This window comes from Hippoglossus hippoglossus, chromosome 18 (assembly GCF_009819705.1).
Source record: "Hippoglossus hippoglossus isolate fHipHip1 chromosome 18, fHipHip1.pri, whole genome shotgun sequence".
NCBI lineage: Eukaryota > Metazoa > Chordata > Actinopteri > Pleuronectiformes > Pleuronectidae > Hippoglossus > Hippoglossus hippoglossus.
In genome coordinates this window covers 5,325,734-5,351,567 of record NC_047168.1, presented here as the reverse complement: position 1 = coordinate 5,351,567, position 25,834 = coordinate 5,325,734, and the positions used below count along the sequence as shown (strand labels likewise).

The 25,834-nt window shown below is 42.6% G+C and overlaps 1 protein-coding gene across 4 annotated transcripts; it reads right to left on the bottom strand.

Annotated features, from left to right (window-relative positions):
- Window positions 1–7: 7 nt before the first annotated feature.
- gigyf1a (GRB10 interacting GYF protein 1a) lies at window positions 8–25,834 on the bottom strand. Of its 4 annotated transcripts, none has more exons than XM_034615301.1 (26): window positions 25,594–25,834; window positions 21,099–21,707; window positions 20,930–20,993; window positions 18,725–18,854; window positions 18,213–18,308; window positions 17,915–18,032; window positions 17,171–17,279; window positions 16,602–16,804; window positions 15,154–15,413; window positions 14,896–15,016; window positions 14,560–14,745; window positions 13,118–13,269; window positions 12,791–12,956; window positions 12,412–12,635; window positions 11,774–11,874; window positions 11,518–11,618; window positions 11,327–11,400; window positions 10,919–11,056; window positions 9,843–10,058; window positions 9,501–9,721; window positions 8,868–9,025; window positions 8,504–8,670; window positions 7,281–7,325; window positions 6,768–6,912; window positions 2,419–5,671; window positions 8–2,268 (listed from the first exon to the last, which is right to left on the bottom strand). In XM_034615301.1, exons 3-25 carry the CDS (start codon window positions 20,962–20,964, stop codon window positions 5,607–5,609), a joined length of 3,231 nt encoding a protein of 1,076 aa, XP_034471192.1. In that variant the 5' UTR covers window positions 20,965–20,993; window positions 21,099–21,707; window positions 25,594–25,834; the 3' UTR covers window positions 8–2,268; window positions 2,419–5,606. The 4 variants fall into 4 exon arrangements, with proteins under 4 accessions (XP_034471192.1, XP_034471193.1, XP_034471194.1 ...); XM_034615302.1 differs by having other exon boundaries at window positions 11,518–11,612; XM_034615303.1 differs by having other exon boundaries at window positions 15,154–15,404.

The following is a 25,834-nucleotide window of genomic DNA, read 5'->3' as shown; positions in this document are numbered from 1 at the left end:
GCTATTTATTCAGGATTTATTTTGTTCTTCAAACAAACAAAAGCCAAACTATTTACACATCTTTCAGTTGTTCTTTTCCAAAACGGTTTCATCAAATGTATGCTGTTATTTTAACAACATTCAAAAAGACTTATTATTAAGCGGGAGGAGCTGAGGCGGACTGGGACACAACTTTCATGAGGTCTTCTAGGCCGATATTGTTGGAGCTACAGTTTCCAGAGCTACAGTGAACCAGACGATCAACTTCATCAGAGGACGGGATCTTTTCTAAAGACAACAACCAAACATCCAGGGCTCTTTGACGACAATACTGCAGTTTCCCTAATCATAAAAGCCTTTGTAGTTCAGTAAAATAAACTGCAGACAAATACAGTTTACTCCTTTAAGACAGACCGTCTGACTAACGACTAATCCCACACAGTAATAGCTTTTAAAATCGTCACACATTTGGTATTTAATTCAGCATCAATTCAACAGTTGTGACAAACTGGAGCCGACTATGGCAGCTAACAATCTACCAGAACCTCAGCTAATCAAAATGTACAAGTCTGAGCGGATAGTATTTGGTGAATATCTGTAGCCATGTCGATTTAAAAACTGCATATTTTTTAGTAATCAAAGACACTAAAAGGGAAAACTACTCGTCGACTAAAAGCACTCTTCCCGCACATCCAATTTGATATACATACACAGAACAAGACACCATCCACATTTGCGAGAAGTTGCTCTCAGATAACACACAAGCGACCGGCCGAGTCCTTCTCTATTCAGTGCCAGCCGAGGTGGACCCCAGCACGACCAGGGGCGACCCGAGGCCGCCTGGACCATGAAGCGACCCACTTCAAGGTTTAGTGTCAAAACCCACAAATAGTTTTTTTTATTATACAAGCCTGAATCGCCATCTCCAAACTGTAAAAAAAAAAGTACCTCATCGTCTAAATGATTCAAGTCCCTGGAGTGTAGAAAAATAAACAACCAAAAAGCACCAACTTGTTATCGGATGACCTGCCACTCTGGTTCAGTTTAGCCTAGAGCAGTGTCCCCAACAATAGTCATCGGAGACCCACACGTCAGAGCATCCCACCCCGTCAGCTCAGCTCCACACAGTACAGATTTCAGCCTGCACTTTTAGCAATAACCTACAAAGAAAATCGAAACAAACCCACTCTTAATTTTTTAAGGAAACCAAAAGGGCAACGTAAGCCAACCACCAGCAAAATCAGATTAATCAAAGACCAACGTTGCTGCATGTTACTGTAGCGAACTCAGAACTTTCATGGTGATCAGATGTACATTTTATCAATATAATACAGAATAGACAGTTCTGTTAGCCGAAAGAAAACAGTCTTGACGAAAGCTCTTCTTTCTTTAACTTTAGAGGATAGCTGACAAGGTGGTTTCCAACTCAAACTCATCTTTTCGAGAACATTTTCAGTTTGCGGTTCAGGACTGAACTATACAATTTAAGGCATGTTGAACAGAGAAATAAAGCAAAACCTATCGAGGAAAATCAAAAACACAAACGTTTACATTATTTACAAAGCTCAGCATTTATAGTGATGAGCGTCGATGCTTGTGAGTCTGCATTTGTCTTGTGTGATTTGCTATTGATGTAGCCCTGTCATGTGTGCAGACGTGCTTCCAGAGGAGAACCAATGTAACTGAGTGTACGTTGCTTTTGCTCCAAGTGTGCGTGTAGTGTCTGCCACTCCTTTGGACTCTTGAATCTATGTGACATGTAGCTACGTGTTTGTGTTTTGTCATGTTTCAAAGTCTTTTTTTTTTTTTTTTTTGTACAATTCATTCAGTTCATCCAGTTCCACAGCTGCAGGGATTTACAGTGGCTTAGATGTAATCCAGCCACATCAGCCGAAACCCGACCCAGCTCTCCCATCTGTGACGTCTGGGCAGGAGGGCAGCTCCTCTGGCCGCTCTGGTTAAAAGACCTCCACCAAACCGCCTGAGAGTTTCACACCGAGGTGGATGATGACATCTGGGCAACTTGTGTTTCATTTATACTCTTGCCAAAGAGTGCTTGATCAAATGCCCATCCTAACACTTCCAACACAGATGAAATCCATGGTTGACAAACTTCATCTGGCCGCTGTCAAACTGATAATGCCAATGGCCTGCCCAGTCCAAGGTCAAGACAGAAAAGTTTCTTAGGGTTTAAGTTCAAAGGCCAGGTTTAGGGTTGACTGGTTTCTTGGCTTGGCTGTAGATCAGATCCTCCTTGTAGAGGGCAGCAAACAAAGCACAGCCAGAAGCCTGCGAGGAGACAAACAGAAGAGCACACAACCGTCATTCCCCACAACAATCCTGTTAGAAGCAAAGTTCCAAAAGCTTATCTGGATCACATAAAGTCATGAAAACACGGTAAACGACAAGCAAAGAAGAAATAAGGCAAACGTATCTCACCAATGTCAAGAATTTTTCCTCCTGCAGTCATGCTACAGCTCTCAAGGCAGTCACCGGGTCAGGAGATGAAGTGGAAGCATCCTCATCCAAAGCTCTTCGGGGTGTGTCGGCGAACACTCGTTGGAGCTTTGCAACCACAGCAACATCAACTTCCAAAAGCAACCATCAGTGAGTCTTGGAGACACTGCAGCATGTCCAGCACCTCAGTCCGTGTGGTTTTCCCTTCCATCCCTGGTTATTTCAGGGTTACTGGCAAACTAAGGGAAATTCACAGCAAAGACTCAGTCTTTCTCAAACCATTTTCAAAAAAAAAATATAAAAGATTGGTTTTCTTGAAGAACATTCACTCCATGTAATCAAATGTCTCATGAATTTTCCTTCATCCATTTGTAAATTTTCTTTCTACTCTGAAAGGTAATACAAAAATATGACTATATACAGGAGGTGAGAGAAGACGAGCTTCTCTAGTCTCTTATTTCAGTTTGGGAATATCTTTTCGGTGACTTTGTCAAAGTCGCAGCAATCCTCCTGTTGTAATTGTGCTCCCATCCCCGAAATGGTACCTCACAGCTTGAATGAACAAAAGTGCATAGGTGAGTTGTTGAGGGCAGGGTGTGAGTGCTTGAGGGTTGAGGTGAAGACAAGTGCACAAACCAGGTGTACTCATGTCGCCCTCGCAGTTCCCTCTAGGGTTATGCAGCCCTGCACTCCGTTCGCCACATAACAGAGGCAATCCTTGATTTTTCCACCTCTGCTCCACGGTTGATCATCGAGTTTCAGGATCCACGACCACACGCTAAGGTCCAGTTTGAGGATCGTGTCCGTGTTGTTGTTGTGATGCCTGCTACTCTTCCTCAAAAAAATCCAAAGCCACTCAATGTCCATATGGCAGAAGCGCACTTGCAAACCCCACCCGTCTCATTTTAACCAAAAAAAACAAAACAAACATTGAAACAAAAAAACAAAACTGCACCCACAGATATCCGTGTGGTTTGTAAACAACCAAAGCTCCAGTATGGAATAGAAAGAGTCCTTTCTTTGAATTCTTAGTCACTATTTGTACGACCAGGATTGTAGAGGCAGTGTGTTCAACTGTTTCCATCCCAAGTTTTTTTTTCTTCTCTACTATGAAAATAATAAAAAAAGACCTCGCTGAACTCTGAAGCTTTTTTGTATTGTTTCCATTTTTGAAATCTTCTGAGGAAAAACAATAATATCTGGTATCAGCACGGGTTTCTTGTCATTTTTTTGGAATACATTCAATATTTTCTTAAGAAAGAAATAATACACACTTCACATGGCGATAATGAAACAAAAAAAATTAAGGAAAAAAAAATTAAAAACAACAAAAATAGCAGCCCCAAGTGCTCATTATCTTAGTCCAAATACTTTTTAAACTTTGTATATAATGTATATATTCATATATATTTTTCATTAAAAAAAGAAAACTCGTTATCAAATTGCAACAACGAATAAGTAACACAATATGCTAACATTTCATGCACCGTTCTGTGCACTTGCACATTAAGATGCTTTTTTCAGAGTCAGAAACTCGACACCTTTCATTCACAAGTTCGAGAGCTGACGAAAGGCAATGTGATCACACCCCAGGAAAACAGACTGGACTAACCTTCCGATGGATCACCCCTAGACTGAACTAGAATTATTTACGATACAAACTTTCATACTTTACATACACTGTGCTGAGCACTGACACACGTCACACCTGCTCTCAAAAAAGAGTTAATGTCTCAATGGCCATGCACCCTATCCAAGTTCTTAGGCACAAATGTGCATTCATACGCATACAAAAAAAGCACATGTATTCAAAATGAGTACCTGTAGTCTCAACTCATTTCTATGAACAATAAATGAACATGCACTCTCTCTCACACACACACACACACACACGTCTCATTCAGATGCACACACAGTAATGTCCCTCATGATTCGCCCTGTCTACCAGTCCTCACAGGTCCAGAGACAGCTCCCAATGGGGAGAAGCTAAGGGAAATAAACTAGTGGTGGTCATCAGGTTATGAGCGCGAAAGCTGACATTTACAAATGTATGCGTTTTCGAATTTCGTCTATCTGGGGAAGAAGAGCTGGTGAGAGAAAGGATGTGTTGTGCAATTGCCCTCTCTCTCTCTCTCTCTCTCTCTCTCTGTCTCTCTCTCGCATTCATACTCACTCAAAACATGGAGATCAAGTCCCTGTTTGGAGAAGGGACACACACGCACACACACACACACACACATATACACACATGCTCTAAACATGAGAATACAAAATTACCATTTAAACAAAACAAAAAAAAGACAAAAAATGGCCTCTTATGTTTCATACATCTTGGTAAGCAACAAAAGAAAAAGAGACATTGTGCAGACTGGTATATTACTGACACAAACCAACCATCTCACATCACTCACTCACTCTCAGTCATTCATACACATTCATAAAAAAATATTCACTTCTATAACTAACCCCATTTGTTTGATTTTTTTTGTTGTTTTGTTATTTCTTTTTTAGGCAAGTGCAAATCTTCAAGTTTTTTTATAATCCATTTTTCAATAGCTTTACTTTTTATATAAACGTAAAAAAATGCTAAACAAGAGAAATATCAACAGTGTTTGTCTTTTGAGAAAGGATTTGCTCTCTGATAAGGTTTCAACTAAAGGTCCCCCTGACTTTGAAAACCTAACAGCCCGACCATTCACCCCACCGACTGTTTCACCGCCCCCTTCCAGTTCTGATGCACATGCACACAGGTATTGTGTATGAACACACATCCCGTATGCGCACTGATTCCAAACGCTCTCACATTCACACACATGAAAAAAAAAAGAAAAAAAAAATATTCAAATCCCATCTCAATAAAGTGCATTAGTTCAGTATAAGGTGCTTAATCTTTTGAGTGCCAGAGGATACCCATCTTCCTTTTAACCTCACCCCCCTTCTCCCCTGCTCAAGTGATCAACTGGTGCAGCAGGGAGCCCTTTGCGTCTTTCCAGAGGGAAGGAACGAGTGGGAGGCGCAGATCCAGGCACCTCCACCCTGCACCTCCCCTCACGCTCGCTCCCTTCCTACCCCCAACCCTTGTTTCCCCCAGCAGTGCACATTCGTCATCAGGTTTGTCTGATTAAAAGACAGAAGGCCTCAGGTAGCTATTGCTGCTGCGCTGCGTCACATCAGTAATCCTCCACCATCTCCATCTCATTCAGGCTCAGACACTCCGCGTTGTGGAATGAGTACCCTGTAGAGAGAGCAGAGTGAGGTCAGAGGCAGGTGGGATATGGGGGAGTTTGAAGCACTGGCTGATACAGTGCAGGCAGGATGTGATCATCTCCATTTACAATTCTGTAGTAAGCCATGAAGACGTAAACGCTAAGGTAAAAGCTATTTTGCAGACTAAGAGCTCATATGTATGTATGTATGTACGTATGTATATTCTATGTCTAAAAAATTTGCTCTAAAAGGGAGAAGCATGCAAACGTCCCAGCCAGTCTAAATGGGTTTAAAATCTAAGTAACATCTGAAACAAGAACTCATCACATACCTCCCTCCCTCTGCCAATGAGCTTATGTTTTCATCACCATTAGTTTTTTAGTAGGATTGCACATAAACTACCAAACCACTTTTATTGAGTATGGACCAAGAAAAAAATAACTTCAGGTGCAATTTGGTGGGGATCCAGATGATGATCTGATCTCAATACACTTTAACATGCACTTCTTAGCCAAGTAGAGCAAATTTGCATTTTACAGTATAAAAATTAGGTTTGCAATTTTATAAGCTAAAGGGAGTCACTGTCCTTCAGCATTGTGGGTGCAAATAACTGGAGACAGATCTCAGCCTGCAGACTATTCTCCTTGCACCACATTTTAAAATTCAGAATGCTGCATCTGTACCAGTGATTTCAATATCCAGTTTTATTGTTGAGACGTTTGTTTGGCCACCTGTTTCCTTCAAAGTTCAGGAGTGAGCCACATCTCCGTGTTCACACCCTTCATCCTATTCACCACTTGGACTGGGTGCGAACAAGCCATCAAGGAGATGTAATACCTTCTGCCGCTGCTTTAGAAAGCTGTACGAATGCATTTGTCATATAGGGTTCGACCTCATTTGATGTCTGTTGCTGATTTAATTTTCCATTTTAGCTTTTTGTTGTGTGTAAAGTCTGCCTTTGGTGTTGGAGTGTGGCGCTGGTATCTACTGATGAGGATGCATCCTGCATAATCACAATGTTAGTCTGTGGTTAAGCTCTTTAAACTATTCATGGAGCATTTTCAGATGAATCATATCTAAAAAAAAAAAAATCTGGATTATTAAATTGGAGTGAGGTCACATACCTAAGATGCTGGGGTCAGAGTGCAGCATCATGGGCTGTTTCTTTTTCATCTTCCCCCCCTGGTTGTCGTAGAGACCAGCCTTGCCCATGTGGTTGGTTTGAAACATTGACTGCAGGGTGCTTGGGTTCATACCTCGCATTGAGTCCTAAAAGAACAGAGCAGAGTGAACGACAAATTAATCCAACAATGCTAAAGATAATTGCTGAAATTAAAACTAATTTAGTTCTCTTCCCTGATTACATTTTAATATTTCATGCTATCAAGATGAGACTTGTTAAAAATTATGGGTAATGCAACTGCGAATAAATAAAAACAACCTGACTTGTATATCTGAGCAAAGTGCACGCGGAAACAATAATTTCCTCGTCTGTAGGACACCAAATGTCAAATAATAATATGCAAAATTCATTATGTCCGTCATGACTGTTGGAGACAACAAACCCAACGACATCACTTCCTCCCACAAACAACTCCAAACCCATCAGTTTGTGTGTACAGTCATGTTTGGTTTACCTGCAGAGGGAAGTTCATGTTCAATCCAGCCACTTCCTTTGATAACTGGGATTGTAAAGAAGAGGAGAGGATGAATTTATTAAGGTCACACTTAGAAGGTTTCTATCAGTCATTTGCAGCTCATAGCTAGTTTCTTCAGTCACATTTCTGCCATGTCAATATTCACAAATACGTAAACTTCTTTTGCACACATTAAAAACAGCATCCAGTCTTAATGTGTAAATCAAAACACAGGTACAAAGAACTTCAGCCAGTTTGTTATATAAAAGGTTTTAACCCTCTGAAAACAGACGTCCCCCTTGGCCGCGAGAGATTGTTGTATGCATGTTGTTTAAATCATTCTCAAGTAAAAACCTTAATAGCGAGAACATTCATTATTTTTGTACTGGAAAGCCCTCTTCTGCCTCATCGTGACATTTCGTTATGTGTGGTGCAGAATGTGAGCTAGTGGCGGGAGAGGAGCAGAGAAAAAGAGCACGTCTCAAAAATGTTTTGCGGCTGTTACTTCTGTGGTAGCTCACAATCTGTGCAGCACATTGTGTGTAGACCTGGAATGAAATGTGCTATGTTAAAAATGTTTCATAAAATATTTAAAAAAAATACATAATATAAAAGTTTTGCTTGATATTTAGCAAAATTTGATGGTAAAGCATGTCTGCTTTATGTATTTTTCAAGTAATTTTTATGTTTTATTATAGTTTAATAACTTACATAACCTTTTATCTTAGGTTGCACTGATTTTAGAGATATGAGTTAAATGACAATAACCCCACAAATGACATCACAGTAAGCAAAAATGCCCATTTAGGCCCTGGCAGATCGTTTCTATAGCGGAGTTCAAAAGTTTAAGTGCATGTTACAGGAAAACAGCTGCTTAATGAATACCTTGTGTGTTTGGGGCAGTGAATGGGTAAATTGAAAGTCTGAAGCTACAGCAAATACAGGCACCGGCTCAAATGTAGAGAGTAACCTGGTTTGCTGCGTTCGGTCCCTCCTGAAAATGTGTCATTTTTAAATTGACAGATTTTGCATTTTTCACCACTTTCACCTGTAGCAGCCGTCGGTGAAAGTTCTGAGTTGAGAACCAATTCTCAATTTGGCCAAGTCAAATTTGTCATGAAAATTCAGAAAAACAAATTCAGCGCAATACTTACAGATAGAGCAACGGCCATATTGATCACTCTATACTGGGGGGGATAATAACTTTATAAGGGGAGGCCTACCTGCTGCTGCTGCTGTCTCTGTTGGTTGGCTTTCTGTTTGGCACGTCGCTCCAGAAACTGTTTGGCGAACTCTTTGGCTTCCACTGTGTCCCCTAGGTAGGACCGGATGAAGTCCAGCACTGCATAGGGTGACTCCACCTCCTTCAGGTACGCCACAATTGTGGCAACTAAATGAAGACAAACAATTTAAATCTTTAGTGATGCTGAAACTAAGGGGACAGAGGTTGAAGTCAATTCCCTCACGCACTTATACACTCATAAATATAGTAATCTATGTATGTAAATAAAATGCAACCATCTATGCTGAGGATGAACTTCCCTCACCCGTTGCCACTGCTAAAGATATAAAAGCTGAGCAGCCTACCATCCAAAGAGGAGGTGGAGTTGTTGGCAGAGGTGTTGAGAGCATGCAGCATCTGTTCACACCAGGTGGTGAAGCCATCCTGGGGCTTCATGCCCTGCAGCAGCTTCAGCAGCTTATCCTCCTCCTCTGTCCGCTTACGGCGCATCATGTACTGATCACTGCAAAGGACATAAAAGCAACAATAGTGAGCAACTGAAAGACATTAACAATATAGATACAAGCATAGATTCATTCTGCAATGCCACTTGCAGTGGTGGGTGTATAGCAAAAGGGATCTTTGGCAAAAGTTGCATAGTCGTCAGATTGCTGTGTAGTTTTCACACTACCATCTTTCACCAGGAGAAGCCTGACTAGTATGTCTGGTCTCCAAACTACATTCCATCACGAAAAGACTGCGAGTACTCCTCCTGTTCTTCTGTGTCATCCTGCTCAGAATAACACATCAAACTGGAGGAAAGGCTTCCTTGGACATCACATTTGTAAAGAAAAGAGAGCAGCTTGGGCCACATTTTTTTGTCTGAACCTTTGTAAGAGAGTGTCTCATCGAGAGTTCACATTTAGCTATTGGAAAATCAAGCTAAAAATGATGTAGTAAGAACTAGGCTTCAGTTAGTTTAATCTGATAGTACATACCTGAGTGACGGGCTGCTGCGGCTGTTCTTCAAGCCCATGTTGTTGTTGCTGTTGCCACGCAGGCCGGCCTGGTTCTTCACAGCCTCGTCCCACATGCCCATGCTGCCTGAAGAGCTTCCACTGCTGCTTTTACCCTCCATACCGCCAGGCCCACCCCACATGCCAACACCATCCGCCCACTGACCTCCCATGGAGGAGCTCCCCATTGACATGCCGGAGTGCTGGAAATGGAGAGATACACCAGGCTGATTATGGCGACTAAAAATGTTTGACTTTCTGTTTTCAATTCCTCAAACATAATGACATTATCTATATATGAAACCTCAGAAAAGTGAAACTCACGCGATCTCTCTGCTGCTGGGCTCTCTGCTGCTGCTGCTGCTTCAGAAGCCTCTCTGCCTCCTGCTGCATTTCCATCAGAGCCATAGCTGGGGTTTTAACTGCTTTGGTGAGGCCAGAGGAGGGACCCCCACTCCAGCCCGAGCTGCCTGCCCCTGAACCCTGCTGCTGGGGGGCCTGCTGCAGCAACTTCATGATCAGTTCCTGCTGCTGACGACACTACAGGAAGAAATGATAGATGTCAACGCTGAGTTGCTGTAGTCCTTTAATAACTTGGAGACGAACATTCAATGAGGATTCAAAGCCATCTGACAAATTTACGGGCCAGGCAATAACTCAGTCAACAACAAAGGATGTTCAGATCTGGTGTTAACATCTGTCCTGAGAGAGCCAATCAAAAGTGGTCATTACTTAGTACATGTGTTCACACCGGGCATTAAAACGAATGTCTCATGCGACCACTTCTGATCGGATCTCACTTTCCAGCTCAATATGTAACTAATAAAGACTGCCATTTGTGTTCCAGAAGACAACATTTAATTGTTTTTACCCAGTTTGACTTTACTGATGTGTCTGATGACAAGGTATGCGTGTGTCTGCGCGAGTGAGTCAAAGAGTGAAGTCAGGAGGGACTGAATGAACGAATGCTTGCAGCCATGAAGACACATTTTACCAATTTAAGCAAACCATGATGAACAAATGGTTACCAAGTAAAAATCCGTTCTTTGTGAAATTGTAACAGGTCAGTAGAAAACAGCCGAGTAGGTCCTTCATGTGTGGCCCGGGACGCATCGTTGTTCACACAGCAATAATAATGTGGCCATACAAGGAATTGGCGTCACTCAGGATGGATGTTAATACCCGGTCTGAACAGGGTTTATACAAACTCAAGCATGTAATATAGCGAAGCTTTCTAACTTCTTAATATTCATTTTGAAAGATTTGCCAATTTTGGTAAAGTAATTAGTAACTGGACACACTGAGTATTTAGGGATTCGAGGGTATTATTTTCTGCAATATAAAATCGAAATAAAAGGCGAAGCGAACATGGGATAAAAAAAAAAGTTCCTTCATCTCACCTGCTTGCGTCTGAATAGCTCCTCTTCCTCCCTCCTCTTCTGTTCCTCTTGTTGCCTCCTCTTCTCTTCTCTCCTCTTACGCTGCTCCTCCTCCTCACGCTTCACCCTGAGTTCAGCGTCTCGCCTCTCTTGCTGGAGCTTAAATCAAAACAAAAAGTCAAAAAAACTGAGATCAGAGATAATTGCTATAGTTATTGGGCAGCACACACAATTTCATGTTTTGTCTAGCCAGCTTTTCCAGCTATAATGTTTCTGCTGAGGGTTAAATCCAAAGAAACTGACATGAACAACTGTGTGAAATGTAACTAATGCACACAATAAATACATAGAGGAAGTATATGTGGGAAGTTTGCAAATGTACATGTAGAATTAGTGTTCAAAGTTTGAAACGCCCATGATTTTACCCACCTTTTGAAGCTGTTCGAGAGTTGGACCCTGAGTAGTAGGATTCATTGTTATGTCCCAAAGACTGGCTTCACCGCCTGCAGGGAAATGAAATGGGATCATCTTAGTCACACATGATTCACCATCTGAGTTTTTACTCCATGTGTAGGCGGGTGCTTGTGTGTATGAGTAACAAGCTGCAGTCGAAAAAGTACCGGATGGCTGTGAAGCTGAGGTATGCATGTCCCACATGGACCCTGTATCTGGCACTGACATCGATCTGTTCATCGAAGGCATCATACCCTGCTCACTGCACCTGGAAAACACGCAGGCATGCACCCACAGATTTAAAGTTAAAAAAAAGTTGCAATTTCCTCTGATGCAAAATGACAGAAACTAGGACACAAAGAAATTCATGGGAACTAATCCAGATATGCGAGCTGAAACCACCACACTCCCCCATAGACGCACCTGTTAATGAGCTGGAATAGCTGCTGCTGTTGGAGCTGCTGATAAAGAGCTGCTGCCGCCAGCTCCTGTTGCTTCTTCAGCCGCTCCTGGTCCAGGTTTCCCTGAAAAGGGAGGGAGGGAGAAGGAGAGAGAGAGATCTCCAGTAAGTATACTGGATCATAGTACTGAGGACACACATCTATACATAATCCCCCTCGTTCCAACTTTTTCCACTGGCATCCATGCATACCATTTAACTGGGAATACACGCTAATGTTGAAAACTTACCTTAAAATTATGTACACCATGCTGTCATAGCTGCACAAACAATTACAACTGTATCAACTAACTAACATTACAGCCAGTGACTATTACTGGATGATATTGAAACTTTTCATTTTAATAAATGATGTTTGATTATTGAATGTTTCTTTCTTCTGCTTTCCAACTCACAGACTATAGATACAGATGGGAATCAGTTACGTGTAACAGTTAAAATGACAGCAGTGGTGTAATGGGGGGATTAAAAAAAACAAAGCCCCTCATTTCTTTATTTGAACTATTTTGTAAATATCTACCAACATAACATGTCTATTAATCTTCCTTCCCCTCTACATCCCACCCTCCCCACACTTTATGTTTGCAGAGTTCTGACTCACAGTCCCAGCGGTACCCCGGGTGGGCTGCGGGCGCTGCGTTGGTGGTGGCTGTCTCACCAGCAGGGGCGGCGGGGAGGGCCCTGGGGCGAAGGGTACGCGGCCCCACATTTTGATGACGTCCCCCAGGGGCTGAAAGCCCTCATCACAGCCCCGCTTCACCAGCAGGGTCATGGTGAAGTAGCCAGCCTGGAACCACTCACACATCTCCACCGTGGTGAAAGGACCTGGTAGAGGGTGGAAGGGACAGATGAGTTTACAATGCAAACCCTGTAATTACAATAGATTGCTGCAATCCACCGAAGCAATAATTATGAACTAATATGCCATGCTTGCATATATGAATAGATACAAGACAATACATTTCGAAGTTTGAGAGTACCCTGGATTTCTCCCTGTGGGTCCTTGTAGAACCACTTCATAGCGGCTTCATGAGACAGTGGTAGAGCGGCTGCAGTGTTCCTGCTCTCCTGCTGCTGCAGAGCCTGGGTGAAACACTCCTCCTCCAAAGAGGTGTCCTGTAGTGATGCCACCATCTTCTCTGCCTCCTACACAAACAGTCCACAGCTTCATTGTAAATTCAACATAATGACCCGAGAACATACTGGGGGAAAAATAATCATTAGCTGTAAAAACGATTGTTCAGCAGTGTCAAATTCAGTTTTCTTTATGGGACAGTAGGTTGAAACATGCCTCCCGTTGTTCTTACCTGCTGCAGGTGCTTCATGCCCTCATCATCCTCATTGTCTCCTCCAGATGGAGGGAGGAGAGGAGCAGCAGAGGAAGGGGGTGGGGGAGGCAGAATGGAGGAGGTGGTGCTGGGGCTCAACCGGGCCTTGGAAATTCCTATCGGAGCCAAGTCTGACAAAAAAAACAGAGAGAACAAACATAAGGAAAACAATTTTTACTATGTCCATTAATGAGATGGGGATGATGTCGGATGTGGAGGGGTAGAGCCACCTACTGGTTCTCTATCGGATGCACAGGAACAGCAAATTCAGTAAACAAGATATTAAATGACTGGGGCTAAACATATTGTATATCAAAACTAAAATATCAACATGACTGAATGTCCAGTCTATTACGCTCACACACAGTCTCTGTGCAGAGTCTAACATTTTGTGTAGTTTGCAACAGTCAATGAAGACATAGGGCCCTATTTTTTGCACCAAGGTGCAAGGTGCAGTTGAATGTCCAGTGCATGGGGAGCGTGACTGTGCGTTGACAGGATTCCCCTGGCACATCAGAATTCGGGGAGAGATTGAGATGTACTGGGTGTGTTAGCAGCGGGAAAACCAGACATCAATTATAACTTCCAATCCTTCCCTTTAAATAGGTTTATCCAATGAAATAAAAAAAATTGTAACAGGAGATAGTTTACAGCTTTACCTTGTGACAGCAACCCCCCCCTCCTCTTGCAGAGGAGACTCGGGCAGTAAGCCCTCACCAAAATGGCCCTACACTGTTGCGCACTCTCCTTAAAAAGGGAAGGGTTAGGGAAATATAAAACAATGTTTGGTTGGTTCAGTCGATCCCCACCGCGAACACAGCCAGTGCATCTCAATCTCTTCCGGTTATCAGATGCGCCAGGTGCATCGTGTCACGCCCTCTACCCCAATGATGTACGGAAATAGGTCCATGTTTCTATTGACTAGTAATTGCAAACGTTTCCTTAGGGTCAGTGCAGACAGTGTGTGTCAAACTAAAGCCTATTATAGAGGCTACATCATGTGATTAAGTGAAACGTTTCATCGGCCATCCAAGAGGCTTCTTCAGTTCAGTTCTTCAGGTCTGAACCTCACGCGTGTATAGGTTTAGATTACACAGGGTTGTGGTCTAAGGGTTGTGATTGGATTGGAGTGTGATTGAACACATACGCACACATGCAACAGGCTTCACCTGCTGCTTAGGCAGTGGGAGGGATTAGGCAGGGAGACATGTTGCGGTTCTGTCTTTGTGCATCGTGAACTGAAACCGTGGACGTCTGGACTGCGTATTTGGTGTGAGAAAAATAAATCATGTATTGAAATAAAATTATTTTAAGAATCGATAAACTCCCTGTTAGGGATGGGAATCTCTAGGCACCTCACGATTCGATTCTGACTCACAGGGCTATGATTTGATTATAAAATGTTTGAGAATTTGATATACCTTCACGATGCGTGCTGTTGGTCTTGACAGGGTGGCTGTTGCTCAGCTGAGTATTATCCACAACTGTGCATGCGTTGCTGGGTTGAGGCTCCAGGGATGGAGGGGTACAGTGTGTTGGAGGAGAAGAGGAGGGTGATGCTGGCTTTGCCTCACCATCAACCACAGCAGAGCCAGTTTCTTTCATCTCTGTGGGGTTACAGTGGAGGATAGGAATGAAAATAAAATAAAATAAAATAAATGGCCAATGTTATAATTAATTCTGGGCCAATTATCAACACACTATCTGGATGAAACAGGGTGCAGACACATTCTGGTATCAGAGAAATATTTCCTCACCGTTGTCTCCTTCAGGGCTGTTCCTCTCGATGTCAGTGAAACTCTCCTCCTCTTCCTCCTCCTCCTCCTCCTCTATCCCCTTAAAGTCAAACTCATCGTCCATTGTGTCCTTGCCACCCTTCTAAAAAAAATTTAAAAAAAACAGGAAATGCAGAGAAAATGAAAGTGTAACAAATGCTCATAGACATCAATGAGGGCAGGCAATAAAATGGTATACGGTACTGACCAAAATACAAGATAAATAAACAGTATACACACCCTCAAAGGCATGAAGGCTCCAGAGGAGTCAAACGTGCCCATCTCCCCATCTTCCTCATCTGTACACCACTCAGGCAGGCCGTCCCTGTCGTCCTCTAGTCCCTCACTGCCCGCACGCCGGCGACCACCACCACCACCATGACCGTCAGATTCCCGGAAGTCGAAATCAAACTTCCGACGACGACTCTCGCCTGGGCCGGTGTGTTCCCGCCAGCCTGCTGAGCGAGGACAGCCATCTGACAGAACAGATACTGATGATACTAGGAAATAAGAAGTGATAGAACTCATCAATATATAGATCAAACAGAGTAGGTGCCAAATGAAAAAAAAATGTACAAAAACAAAGTTATGACAGTTAGCCAGGCAGTCACGTGGTTAAGTCTCAGGATTTGTTATATCTCACTAACCAAGCTATGGTAAATAAGTTAAATCATGATGTTTGAAGGTCATGTAGTCCCTTAAACTAATATATCAAACCTTTCACATGTGTGATGTTTCAAGAGCAACTCTAACGTTTGTATGAGCCAAATGCAGTTACACTAATTTCAGTTGTCACATCTGGATTTAAACTTCCTGAAAGCCACAGTATTGCTGATCACATGGAGAAACAGAAAGGACAGTTTACAGACTGGTCTATTCCTGGTCAAATGTAGGATTATGGTTTACAATAAAAGCAAAAGGTTGTGGTTCTCATTTTTTGTTTCCATCTGCTTCTGAGGCTGAAAATTTAAGGTTTTAGTGACCCTGTAATGGCGTAAATTTTTTACCTCTGGATCACAGAGATATTGGCTCTTCCTCGTCAAAATCCTCCTCCCCCATGCATCTTTCACCCTGAACATTAGCTAGTGGTTCATCATTCAATTGTCATCTAAAATCAACTATGAATATATCCACACTACAACAATTGCATCTGAAAACACTTCAACTCGCCTGGTGTCCACACTACTCCGGAGTTTTAGAGTTTGCTCAGGTGATATGCGTTTTCAGGCGTGTTAGAATGGACGGGAATTAAAACCAATACAGAGACAAACATTTTTGTGGACAGAGATAATTTAGTTTGATAACGCAACATAGTAGTATGGATGTAACCTCAGTCAATGTCATTGATGTTTTCATCATCATAAATGCTGTACTGTTCTTCAATATCACTCCCCTCACACAGGTTGTAACCCATTATCGGAAATCCACCTCCCATAATGTGTTTCACCTTGCAAACATGAATTTCAGCAACTCACTATGCATTTATTTGTCTTAAAAAACATCACATAATGTGTGCACATCTCCTTCTGGTCTTTAAATTGGAGATATGCAGCCTACGCTGCATCCAGTCTTAATGGGTTTCACCAAAATGAATCATCAGGCCCTTGTTGTGTGCATAGTTTTTGTTTTCAACACAAACACGAGTTTGAAGCAGTCCAACACTAAATAAATATTTGTATTTATCATACCATCTCTGCGGGATAGAGCAAGTCTCCAGTTGGTGCCTGGCTCCGCCCCCTCCTCCTCCTCCTGCTCCTCCCGGAGGGTGCGCCAGTTATCGCTGTCAGCCCTTGTGAACTCCTTCCTCCCTGGAGCCACGGGGGCTACAACCTCTTCAAAGCCAGGACGCCCCACTTCCCGCCGCAGTGGCTTCTCAAAACGACGCTCACCCCTGAGGGAAAGAGGAAAATGGCAGGAAGTTGTATCAGTTCAGTGATAAACAGAGGAAAACAATCCCAAAACATTAACTACTTTTTTTGCGAGACAGACATCCACTTAAAACTTGCATCTTGACAAAAAAGATACCAAATCTAAAGTTCAGTCCATGCTGATGGTATGAGAAGATTAATTACCACATGGGAACAAGAACCAACTAAAACACCAGAGCGGATTATCAAGTTTATTACACTGGATGACAGCTCATTTTACTAATGGAGATATACACCTTTCACTATGTAGTTATTGGATGCATCATTTGTCTAATAATTCTAAGGACACTTCTTAAAGTTCTATTGTGTTTGCAGGAGGATTTTCTTACCGGTCATCCCAGCTCTGGCTGCGGTGTATCTCTCGCCCACTGCGGCCAAAACCCACCTCCACTTCCTCAATACTTCTTTGGTAGAATGCACCTTCACCACGACCTCGTCCTGATCACACACACAAACCCAGAGCGTGTGTTAATTTTTAATACAATCATCATCTGAATCAAAGAATTCCTAATTGACTCTCTTCAGTATAATCTGTTCCAAGTTCTCTATTCATCTAATTTAAAATAATACAAACAACACTTCACATCCTCCCTTACATCCCCTTCAAGCTGCAGACAACTACACACACCAACGCAGTTGTTTCCTTGGCTGTCCAGAACCGGACAGGCTCGTGTTTATGTTGGCTATTGACATATGTGGAGCGATAATCATGCACAAGGTGGGTTCATAAGAGCAGACGTTTTAGACAGGTGTGGCTGGACAAAAGGAGGACTATTTAGACAGGCCAAGAGGAAGTGTGCTGCATCAAGATGGTGGAAGAAAGGGGGGAAATAAACACTTGAGTGGTTGGCTTGAATAAACAGTTTTACTTTCCCTGGATTAGAGCCATTGTAGTTTCAGGGTTTTAGGGTTTGGACAGCATCTCTGTTGCTGTTGGACTCGTTTTAGTTTCAATGCAAGTGGTGGTGGATTTATGAGTGCACTCAGGCTGAATCTATGTACTTGTTTCTTCGCTATTTCCCCCCCCCCCCCCATTCTAATGGGTGTGCGGGATGTATTTTTCTTTTTTTTACCTCGACCGCCTCGTGCGGCCCCTCGTCCTCGGACCACTCCAGCTGGGGCAGCTCCGCTGACCCCTTTTCCCATGAGCCTCAGCACTGCCACACTGTTCACAGACATGGAGAAGTTCCTCTGCGACGAGAGAATGGAAAGAGCAAAAGGGAGGAATGTGAGGCATGTGAGCTAACAGCCACATTTGTCAAGCAACAACAGCTCTGAAGCTGAGGTTGTATTGTAAATACCATGTGAGGGGCTAAAACCGTTCTACATTAGCAGGTATCAGTGCAGTTGTGAGAGTTGTTTGTGGCAGACCTGCTCCTCCTCAGTGAGAGGCACCAGTGCCAGTGGCTGCATGGGCTCATCCTGCAGAATAGCAGCAAACTCCTTATCCTGCATGTCCTCTGGGACCTAAGATGAGCAACCACAAAAGGTGTTGGGCATCAAAATCATCCAGAAATCAGAGCATCCTTATAGCTTTTAGTATTGCATAAAACAAACAACCAACCTCGGTAGAGGTCATCAATTATGGAGACAGGGAAGTAAATGGAAGGGATGTAAAGCCCTTATTGCCACTGGTCAAAAACCCCACTAACACCCACTAACATCTGGATTTTGTCTGCGATGAGTATGGCTACAATCAGCATTCACTCCCTGGTTAAATGACTTTTATCAGCTCCTGCTGTAATCGGCAGTGATGGAAGCGTGTTTAACAACGTTTGAGAAAACCTATGTATTCCTGCTAAATTTGCTGTAAAAGAGATAGAACAAGAAGAGTATGTATATTTCTTATGTGATCCATGGAGTCCTAAGGGAAGCCCACTTACCTTGTTGTCTTTGATATAAAGTGCTAACATCTCCTCTCGGCCGTAGCGGTAATCGGCCAGCTTGTACTTTGGCATGGCGGGGGAAGGAGGGGGGGACGTCACACTCCCCCCACTGGACAGTGCACGGAGCCTGTGTGAGGAAGAGCGAAAAATAATTAGGGTAATGAATTTCTCACATCAATGTTTCTTGAATGGATCTCAAACAGACAGAAGTTATGACTTAGGTGGACTGGTTTGTTTCCACTGTAGAAAATGCTAGTGTGTATAAATAATCAACAGTATCAACGCTTGAGGAATTTAATAATAAATCTAATGTCAGAATTTCAATAGGTGCAACTGAAGGTTTAAACTTGAAAGCCACATGTTTGCAGCACTTCTCCCTGATGACTGACTTCACATATACTGGAGAAATATCACTTATTAATAACTTGCTGCAAATTCCCTGTTAGCACATGGTACAAAAAAAAGTGAGAGCACTATTGTGTAACAAAAAAGTAATTTGCGTCTGAACTGGAGAAAAAACATTTTATATAAATAAAACAGCACCCATCTTGCAGCAGGGGAAAAAAGGAATTTACTAAATGTTCTGTAACAAATCACCTATCCTCCTACGCAGGTCCCCCTGAATAGACTTGGCTGAACAAAGATAGCTTTCCAATCTCCAGAATTCATTTTAAAAAGCTATTACTAGCAGGCCGGTTTCCAAACCCCTGCTGTTTAACAATGGCTCCATTCACATGCCTCTACAAAGTGTGTCATTGACTCACAGTCCCACATCAAAACCATATGCAAGTCAGAGATGTGGAGGTGGGTGTGAGCTGTAAAAGGTAAAAGGAAAAGATCACGAAAGACCAGTTGGTAGCATGTGCCATATCAAAGAGGATAAAAATAAGTGGAGCAGCAACTCAAATGCATAATATGAGGTAAGATGCCGGTAATAGCAAAGAAATCTTTTTGCATATTTGTATCGACTTCACTTGCTCTACCTCGGCTATATTTAGCTTCTCTACCTAATAAAACAAATCATTAAATCTAGGATTATCTGTACGTTCATGGCCCTCATCTTAATGAGTGGCAGATTCTTTTCACTTTGAATTTTATCACGATCACCAACTATACTCGCAGACTCTAGTGCCAACAAAACCTCTAATGGCTGGACACAACTTTGCAACGCCCACAGGCTTTAGAAGATGTGTTAACATGCTGGCCAGACGGCTGTATAATGCTGTGCTCTGTAGCTATGTTACAAGGGCATGAGGATAAACGTGAGCTGGAAGGACCGTTTGAGAGGAAAGCAGCTGCAGATGTGTAAAGAGAGAAATATTCTGCGAGGCTGGCACTGCACCAAGAATGCACACAGCAGTCACAGGCCGTTAGAGATGGAGAGCTACCAACTCCCCCCGCCCACCGAATTAAGCGCTACACAAACATTGACTGAGGAAGAGGAGAAACAACAGAGGGACAGAAAGCAGGGAACAGGACATGGCTGTGACCAAACCTACATTCTGACTTCAGAAGCCTGTACTATGAAGCGTCCATACAAGTGTTAGCTTTATCCTAACATCCTGATAACCTGCACCACCATGTTGGGTTACCAGGTTAGCTTAAATTGCTTTCAGACATGCACTGAACTCTGGATAATCTGCAGATATTCTCAGAGTTTCCTGGCCAGCCCCCCCGAGTACAAACTACGGAGAATGTCCGAATGGCCCAATTTGAGAAGACAACAGGAGATCCTCCACAGGCTTCAGCTGTGAGTGGTCGAGCACCCGAATGATGCAAAAAATTTAAAAACAAAATACAAATACAAGTATCTCAGAATTAAAATGTGTTTTCATACAAGTAGGAGACAGCAACAAGATGCCAAGAGAGTTTTATGACATTGCTTGGTCTCTTAGTCCAGAGCCAAATATACAAATGTTTTTTCCATTGATGATCTACTGATTATTTTGGTCAGTTACTAGTTAAAGGTGTCAACAAAAAAAAGAAGTCTTCAAATAGCTAATGCCGGTGGTTTTCTTCTGGAGGGGAGGGTCATGTGAAAGAGTCTGACGAGTTGTCATGACCAAAAAGACCAAATCAGCAAGCGGTGGAGAACGTCTACATTATCGTTTCAAAACATCTTCCTTTCTGCTCGCACAGACTAAAACACAGCTTTCAAAATACAATAGGATCAAAATAATGCAAAGAAATCAGATAAATTACCATTCTGGGCCGAAGTTAAGAGTCTCAGCAGTCATATTCCTCACGTCGACACAGAACTGAGTATCTGAGGAGAAACCAATGATTAGTTAGTTTTAGGGTTTATAAAAAAAAAAGGAACACTTGTAAAAATGAATTGGCAGAAGAATAAATGCGCCTCTGACTGCCTTACCCTGTCCAAGTGATCGGAGCAGGCTGGACTGGGCTGGACCAGGCTAGAGCTGGCTGGCTTTAGTTAGGCTTAGGTGACAAGAAGGCTGAGTGGTGCTTAAGCTGTGGTCACAGAGCTCCCCAAACACACAGACACAAAGAGAATAGCTGCCAGTTTCAGGTGCTTGAGGAATACCAGGTTATCAGGTCCTAACTAAGTAAGGAAGGGGTTTCGACAATAGTTTGGAGAATGGAAGCTCCTGCTACTCACAGCCGAAAAAGGTTGTTAAACATAAAAAAAGAAACAAAAAGAACCTCGGAAAACAATGATGGAACAAAATAAAAACACTCTTGCTATTAATAATATTTTCTTTCTTCCTTTTTTGTTTTACTACAGCAGTTATATCTCACATTAAAGTTAAAAATATGAACTGATTCATCAAAAATGAAATATCAGCCGAAAGGATGAAACAGGCTGCTGGAACAGCTGCCAAGAGCAGACGCGACACGCACTCCTCTTCTGCTTTCTCTCTCTCCCGCCGTGCCCTTTTCTCTCACTCCAACTGAAATGTGGATTGACGGACACCCTCCAGGTAACTCCGTTATTTGCTGTCCTCCTCCCTTTGCACCACTGGGGGAGAAAAAAAGAAGGGAGAAATGGGATCAGAGAAATCAGACAATTAAAACAAACATGGCGAAAATATTGTTAGAGGTTAGGGCTGGGCAATTAACTGAAAATGTATCGGAACCAACATTTATAACCTCTAACGACCTAATTTTGCTCATGTCGGTTAACACTTTCCCCAACGTGTGCATTCACAAACTGTCGGGTTTCCTTTACGTTCTGTGCCGTATGCCCCCATGTCCTCCCTCCTCAGTCCCCCGCGCTCACACTCTGCAAGGTATATCATAATATATATCATTAATCGCAATCGAGGTAAAAGTTTGAAATAATCGTGATATTGATTTGAAGTCATATTGGCCATTAGAGGTGTACACTCAATAAATTAGCTGATGGTAAGATACATTTTCACAGCTTGGCAGTGGGCCTTTCTTGTTATAGGAAAGGAAATGTAATTTGATTTTGTGTTGTGTAGCCTTGACATACTATATTCGAGGCAGCGTGCCTTGGAATCACTGAATGGCACCGGCCAGATTTGATCAATCCGTTACAGCACACTGAGCTGGGAGAGAAAACACAGCGGTTTTCCTTCACTGAATAAATGAAACGGCAAACTATTTCGAGTTTAGTGTTCCACCATGGGCGAGTGTTCCTGTCGCTCACAGGAGATTTTCCATCCAGAAATGTAGGGAGTCCATTTCAGTGATGTTGTGAAGCAGCTGCTTCTAAATGCATGCAGCTGGTTGGGGACGGTTATTGAAAATGTCATGGCAACTAAACCAATAACCTGGGAACTGCATTTCAACAGATAATCGCGATTCATGCAAGCAGTGCTACTGTGATATTGAAAAAAAAAAAAATTCCATCCTTATGTTCATACCGAAAAACTTAACAATGTTACACACATTTGTTTGATGGAAAATTGTTGTCATAGTTTTTTTTAACCATCATGTAAATCACTTCTCAACTAGCTGAATACAAGATGGGACTTTTCAGGGTGGGGGATATGCCATCATATGCAGTGGCATTAATATTATTCCCAGGATTTACTAGCATAATCTTACATTTTTCAGAAGCTCTGGTGAATTCCCTGTTTTGTAGTGCTGACGGAAGTTTAGTTACACTTTTTATACCCTATATAGTGGACTCGTTGTACCCCACAGTGCATTGTGAAAACTAGTGTGCAACCGATGGTCATTAACCGAGCAATATATACCATCATGCATTGCGCTCAGAGTTGACAGGAAGAAAAATGGCAGAGAGACGAGAGAGGGCAGCGCGTCTCAGCCTTCTCTCTCTAGCAATTCTACTCCTGCTTATTCCAATCAAACAATCTGAATCATCATGAGGATAAAGACAGACAGGTTTATATTAGCTGGCATTTTCACAAATCAATTTTAAAACAGTCAGCTTTAGCGTATATCCCTATACCATGCATATAACATTCTTTTACCTTAAAGTTTTAATACTAAAAGGTAAAATAACTGAGGTTTATTACAGGATCTTCCATCGGTCAATATTTGTTGCTCGTCATGATCCTGCAACAATGACGCAATTACCGGTGCAGGAAAAATGTACTGCGTAGTCCGAAGGTTTTTTTTTTCTTCTCTTTCTCTTGAGCTCACTATATCGTGCTCTACACACTTTATAATGAGTAGGGGTTAAAGAATGAATGGGTGATTTTTCTTTCTAAAAAGTCTAAATTATTATTGTATCACGGAACTAGCAGACACGTGTATTTGAACTTTAATGTCTAAATGATGACAGTATCAGGGGACTATAGATTTAGGTAGCTTAACTAACACATTTCTAACAAATTAAACCAATTACAAACACTTTTTTGTTATTGACCCGGCTGTGTGCAATCTTGTAATGTAGCGGGACTCTGTTGATATGCTGGACTAAACTTTGATACAGATGAGTCAGAAATCAATCATCACTCAATGATTGCATTCATATCAACTACCTCGATCACAAGTCTTAGCCATTGGCACAGTCAACTTTTTGTAAAGTTTGATGAAATAACTACCTTAGACTGCTGAAAGAAATCCTTAAGGAACAGAGGCTAGTTAAGAGAGAGGGGCAGGATTTAAGGGGATTGTCACAAATGATTTGATACAGTCAATATGAATAACTTCTATTTTAAGACAAGCAAATATCAGCTTTTAGTAGATTTCATCAGGATGTTCAGTTTTAAAGGGTTAGATAACTTTCCTGCCTCCAACTTCAGCAGTTGCGTAATAGAAGATCCAAACGCTTGCATGTCAGCACCATGTTTAATTCGATTCAGCTTTCTAATCATAAATACTTGTCACATTTATGCACCTGATGACTGAAGACTGGCAGAAAAGTTCAACCTTGGCCAGTGTAAAGCAGGAATTCAGAAGTTCTTTCAGATGTATATACTCTTAAAACTATTTTGCTGTTTTGTTTTATTCAATTTTGACATATTTTATACATTATACATAAATCAAACTATTGTATTTCAGAAATGTCTTGGAAACTTATTTGTCAGTCTTAGTACCTTTGACTGATAAAACACGGATTTCCAGGCTGTTTTCAGCGAGCGCTGAAACTCACGTGACTAATTATATCCTCCCTTCAACTGTTGGGAGATCAATTTAAGAAACTGGAGATGGTGTTGTTTGTGTGAGTTTTGTCATTGTGGTGTTCACAACTGGGGAAATGAGGCCACAGGGTTTGAAAAGTGAGATCACACATCTCCTCAGACCTGCTTAACACAATAAAGTCCTCTAGGCTACTGATGGAGTTGTCTCATGCACATGTGGGAATTTTGTTGATATTGGCCATCAAAATGGCGAGCAATGATAATTTGGTGACAACAGCGACTTTAAAGTAAGGACACATTTGACACTATATTTCAACTACAGCACAGATTATTGTAAATCACACAAATTATAGTGAGATCACACAAGCTTTAGCAAAATCCCAATAATGGGGGGAACAAGATTTGATGATTTGACAGAGGGGAGGGAGACTTAGGAACATACAACTTTATCCCAGACGTTTTCAGGCCGCTGTATTAGTTTGTAAGTTGACTCCAGACTTATGGCCACAAGTGAACAACAATCTGCGTATTGGGTGTGTAGTGACAACTTTGCACTGAGCAAACTGAGACGAGATCACTGGGGAATGAACCTGTGTTGTGCATGTGGATGTTTGTGCATTTCAAAACGTGGCGGGACGGCGTGATCACGGGCTGCTGCGGGGGGGGTGGGGGGTGGGGGAGCAGATTGAGAAGCTATGCTAACGCTAACTCTACACGCAAACCGCTGTGTAACTTCCAACAAAATGATAACAGCTAATTGTTTGGTTGTGCGAACTTAAAGAGAAAATAGCCCGAGTTGGCGTTAGCTGTCGTTAGTGGTTGCTAGCCACATTAGCTCAAGCACTCTAACGTCTTTCAAGCCAATTAGCATAGATCGGTTTATAGGGGCAAAGTGGGGTAAAAACAGTGGCTAACGAGTAGCATTCGGCTAAAAAATATAGTAGTCACGATGTGCAACACAGATGGAGCGTACTAGTTTGCTACCTAACCTAACACAAGGTATGCGCTAGTCGTAAAGGCCTTGGCTTGCAGGTTCAAATGACACCAGATATGATGGCGGAGGGGGGCGGAGTGTTGGGCTCGGACTCCCCGGCCTGCAACGCCAGTGTTCGGGCGACCACCTCCGCTGCGCTGTCGGTGCTCAGCTGGGCACCGAAGCGACGCGAGCGAAAAAACACAACGACGGAAAGACAACAGGGCGTTGGTTTGTTTTCTCGCCGAGGCACAACACGGCGGAGATGCCCTCCTCGCAAGCCCGTGACGCGAGGTTAGCGCGTTAGCTCGCGTTAGCCTGCTAGCTAAAAGACAAGCTGCAGAGAGGCTTACCTTCACTGTGTGTAGCTACCAGACTGCTGGTCTGCGCGGTGCGGCTACAGCCAATATGTCGCCTGCATTGGTCTCTTTAAACACTGTAAACGTATTCATTCGACAGAATCGCACTTCCACAAAGTCGTGCTCCGCGTTGTGTTCACTATTTCCCCCCGCTCCTCCGACGGTCGCTGCTGCGTATCAGTGTGTGTCTGCTGGCTCCCAGTCGCTGCTCCTCTTGTTGTTTGTGTTTCGGAAA